The 5,011-nt window shown below is 41.3% G+C and overlaps 1 protein-coding gene across 1 annotated transcript; it reads left to right on the top strand.

The window, feature by feature from the left end:
* Positions 1–293: 293 nt before the first annotated feature.
* Positions 294–1,268, top strand: LOC121455382 (olfactory receptor 2T2). Its single transcript, XM_041663043.1, has one exon. It carries the CDS (start codon positions 294–296, stop codon positions 1,266–1,268), a length of 975 nt encoding a protein of 324 aa, XP_041518977.1.
* Positions 1,269–5,011: the final 3,743 nt, after the last annotated feature.

The following is a 5,011-nucleotide window of genomic DNA, read 5'->3' as shown; positions in this document are numbered from 1 at the left end:
TAAAAGAAGTACCATTGTTGATGCTTACATTTACTTCTTTCATCCAGCTTAGTTTAGATTCATGATGATACATCAGAATGGATGAACTTGAGTTTAAACTTTGACTCGTGTAATGTCTTACTGCAAATATTCAAGCCAGAAATCAAGAGGGTTAGGAGATGAACATTCTTTCCTCTAACCTACATTGCTGAGGCCACGGCTAATGCCAAGTGCTTCACAAAAAAACACAAACACAGATAATTAGTTGATTTTCCAACTCTTTATCTCTACAGCCTACGGAGCTGCCATGCCCTATGGAAATGGAGTCAACTTACCAGAACTCCACTGACTTCATCCTGCTGGGCCTCATCACTCATCCCGCATTTCCTGGGCTGATCTTTGCTGTGGTCTTCTCCATCTTTTTGGTGGCTGTAACAGCCAACTTGGTCATGATTATGCTCATCCGTGTGGACTCACGTCTTCACACACCCATGTACTTCTTGCTCAGCCAGTTGTCCATCATGGATACGGTTTACATCTGTATCACTGTCCCCAAGATGCTCCAGGATCTCCTGTCCAAAGACAAGACCATTTCCTTTCTGGGATGTGCACTACAAATATTTCTGTACCTTACCTTGATTGGGGGAGAGTTTTTCCTGTTGGGCCTCATGGCTTATGATAGGTTTGTGGCTGTGTGCAACCCTCTACGGTACCCCATAATCATGAGTCCGAGAGTGTGTTTGCTTATGGTGCTGGGTTCTTGGGCCGGTGGGTCTTTGGATGGATTCATGCTGACTCCTGTCACGATGAGTTTTCCCTACTGTGGATCTCGAGAGATCAACCACTTTTTCTGTGAGATCCCAGCAGTGCTGAAGCTATCCTGCACAGACACATCGCTCTATGAAACCCTGATGTACACTTGCTGTGTGCTGATGCTTCTCATCCCCATCTCCATCATCTCAGTCTCCTACACGCGCATCCTCATCACTGTCTACCACATGAGCTCTGCTGAGGGCCGGCGGAAAGCCTTCGCCACCTGTTCCTCCCACATTATAGTGGTCAGCATCTTTTATGGGGCAGCCTTCTATACCAATGTACTGCCCCATTCCTACCACACCCCTGAGAAGGACAAGGTCGTGTCGGCCTTCTACACCATCCTCACTCCCATGCTGAACCCCCTCATTTACAGCTTAAGGAACAGAGATGTGGCTGCAGCTCTAAGAAATGTCCTGCGGAAACATGGCTTCTCCCGCACATTACAAGTGGGGCACGTGTCTGGGAAATACTAGCAGGATGGAGCCAAAAAGAAAACTACAAGCCAATATCCCTCATAAACATAGATTATAAGATTCTTAATAAAATACTTTCAAATCAAACACAAGCAAATACCAAATAGATAATCCACTATAACCAGGTTAGTTTTATCCCAGAAATGAAGGCATGGTTCAAAATCACATAATTGGATTTAAAAACAAATGTCATATTATCTATGATGCAGAAAAGGATTTTCATGCTATACAATATGACTTTAAAATAAAAGTCATAGAAAGAGTAGGACTAGATTACACTCCAACATAATAAAGCCTACATACAAGAAAATCCACAGCCAGTATCGTCTTAAGTAGAGAGGAATTTGAGGCAATCTCATTAAAATTAGGAATAAGATGGAACTGTCCTCTTTCCCCACTCCTTTTCAGTATAGCACTTGAAGTACTCGCTAGAGCATAAGAGAAGGAAATTACATGAAATAAAATGGGAGAAGAACTCAAATTATTCCTGTTTGAAGATACGTTTTATACATGAGTCTCCAAACATTCTGCTGGAAAATGTCTAGAAATGACGAACACTTTTATCAAAGTGTGAATGAATCAACTTACAAAGATTTTTAAACTTTCCATATACCAATAACAAACCTGCTGAGCAAGAGATCATGGACGCACTGCCATCACTATTGGCCTCAATAAAATAAAATATCTATGAATAAACCTAACAAGAAAGTGAACAGCTTCTACAGAATATTAGAAACAAACAAACAAGCCCAATTTAAATCTGAAGAAAAATACCAAGGAAGAGAGCAGAGGCAATCACATATTCATATTTGTGGCCCCTGTAACCGCTGAGGGCCCTATGAAATTCCAAAGGTTGGGTTAACAACTGTGACTGTGTTGGCATCTATGAGTTGCGCCCCTACAGGGGCCATGCTGTACTAAGAGGTCTGCACTGCCACCCAGGTCCATAGTGATGTCCAAGTCAAAGCTCCTGCTGAGGGCTATGTCAGGATCTATAGCCCTGCTGCAACCAGGCTCTGTATTTATGTCAGTGGCTCCTATTGCCATAGAGGGCTGTGCAGAGTCCTATAGTCTGGGCTGACACCTAAGGCTATGTTTCTATTTGAGGGCCATGTTGCTACCAAGGCCATACATAGCTTGGCGGTCTATGCTGCCACAAGGGACCATAGAGACATCTGGACCTAAACTGTGCCAAGTGTCATATCTATGTTCATGGTCCTATCACAACCAGGGTCTGCATTGATGTCTGTGGCCCTCTGTTACCACTGAAGGCCAAGTGGATGCCAAGGAACTGGGCTGTTACATGGGATATGTTGGTGTTTAAGTGCAATGCTGCCACTGGGCCCGTGAAGATCTGGGTGACTTGCTTGGCCAGATAGGGCCATGATAACATTCAGGGTGTGCTGCTGCCAGTGGCCATGTCCGGGTACAAGGTCCTGCTGTAGAATGGTGTCTCTGTTTCCACCAAAGGCCGTTATGAATGATCATGTGGATGCCCAGGATCTGGGCTGCCACCTGAAGCCATGTTGCTGTTCAAGGGCCGTGCAGTCACTGTGCCCATACAGATCTGAGTGACCTGCAATGCCAGCTAGGACCAAAGTAACAGCCCAGTCCTGGCTGATGACAAGGACCATGTCTTGGTCTGTGGTCCAACTGCAGTCAGGGTCTGTATTGATAACCATGGCCTGTGTTGCTACTAAGGGCAACATGGATGACTGGGGTTTGGTGACCGTGGAATGCCATGTTAGTATCTAAAGGCCATGCTGATGCCAGGACCATAGAGATCTAAGTGACTTGTGCTTCTGTCCAGGGCCATGGTGTCATTAGTAGGCATGCACAAGCAGGAGAGCATGGCAGATTCTGCCGCCATACACAGAGATGTTTCTAGGCCGTGCAGTGCTCTGTGTGGCAGATTTGGCTGTAACTCAGAAAGAAAGAGTTTATGTGCTGCACATTCAGTCTCAGAGTTAAAGTGCTGAGTGTGTCTCCTACCTGGCAGCCACAGAGCTAGCAGAAATGGTACGTCCACCGTTTTGAAATTGGAGAGAGGTAGAGCCAACATCTAGAGCAGCCACAACCAAGCTGCTTAGCATTTTAAAAGCTCTTCAAGACAATAGAGAATTAAAGACAATGCAATAGGACAGATTCAGACATAAAAGACCTCTAAATAGGTCATATTATTAGATAAAGTATGTAGGCTTGGGAGAGAGAAGAAAAAGAGTATAGAAAGTCATAAAATAAAGTTAATGTTTAAAAAAGGGGTAATGTCTTTAAAGAGAAAGAGTCCAAATAGTCATAGATTAAAAAAAAGAAAAATAAGCCACATAAAAATGGAAAATTCACAGAGAGTCTAGATTCTATGTATTATTGTGTTTTCTTTAAATTTTTTGCTGTGAAGGAGCTAAATACAGAGAGACATTTCATTTTATGGGCTGCTAGACTAAACCACCATGTATATTATAAAAGTATTATGACTTCAGAATTTGGGACTAAGGATATGTTGCTTTGGAAAAGAAGTTCTTCTTTTGTTTTCACAGAAGATGAGTACCTATGGATTGCCTCTAGGCAAGTATGGTTTGATAGACCATGCATTCCTGAAAGGTTGCTGTGAACACCCTCAAAAAATTACTTCATTCAACTGCCGACTGAGATGAACAGGATATGCCATGAAAGACCTGAATAACAGCACCCCCATTCAGCATGAAGCAGTTTAGAGAGAAATAACTATGCCCATATTCCCAAATACTGTTTATAAATGTTCTTTTATTTCTAAAGGGGGATATGATATAGATATGAATAATTTGCATTGGTATGGATTTTGCTTTGTTGATATAAATTTAAGGTCAATTTTGTTATATGTATATGTATTTCTGATCTTGATTAAGGTATTGTGATTGAGTAGTTCATTGAAAAAATGTAATGTATAATTAGGAAATATAGGTTGTTAATGGATAATTGTCTATAATAGTCAAGTTTGTAGTCATGTTAGATTTTCTAGATGTGCATAGATATATTTCAGATATTCATTCTTCATATCTTCCAAAGACTACAGAATATGGCATTTAAAATGTTTTAATAACTTAGGACATTTCATGACAATGAGACACATCTGCTCCGGGCAGCACCAATCTGATTCAAGAGGAAGATGGACATCGAAGAGTCTGCTTATGGAGTTGGTTAGCCATTTGGGCAAGAAAACTGCTCTTTCCTGGACTGATGCATAAACTGAACATGAAGAACCCACAGAGAGATGACTGCTGAACTTGCCTAAAGGTGAGATGGTTCTTCAGGGTTCCTGCTTTATGAAAGAGTCTGCGAGACATTCTGCAGGATACAGAAGAATGTGACTGAACTGTCTTTGGATTTTCCTGCTACATGGAAGTGTCTGCTTGATACTATGGGCTTGTAGGCTGAAGATGGATGCCCCAGTGGTACAGAAAACCTTTGGGTGACTGTATAGGCAGCAAGATGTCTCTGTCAATTCTATAGTTTGGGAAGTTGCTTACTTCTCATTTACTTAAGTAATATTATATCCTTCTGGAGTCTTTGATAGAGTTGAAGAATGGATAGTTGTAGTTTTCCTTTGTTATAGTAAAAAATAAAATAGATATAAATATTGTAATTGTAATTCTTGCTTGATAGCTGTTTTTGTTATATGTAATTTTACTATGTTTTTTAAAATATTCATTTATTTATTTATTATGTATACAATATTCTTTCTACATGTATGCCTGCAGGCCAGA

The sequence above is a fragment of the Microtus oregoni genome, unplaced genomic scaffold (genome assembly GCF_018167655.1).
Source record: "Microtus oregoni isolate MIOR12 unplaced genomic scaffold, Mior012 000013F_ref0000133, whole genome shotgun sequence".
NCBI lineage: Eukaryota > Metazoa > Chordata > Mammalia > Rodentia > Cricetidae > Microtus > Microtus oregoni.
The sequence above is the reverse complement of the archived record's forward strand: the minus strand, read 5'-3'. Positions and strand labels throughout refer to the sequence as shown.

Excerpts from the sequence above, each read along its gene's own strand:
- LOC121455382 (XM_041663043.1), top strand. The coding sequence starts at position 294 with ATGGAAATGGAGTCAACTTACCAGAACTCCACTGACTTCATCCTGCTG.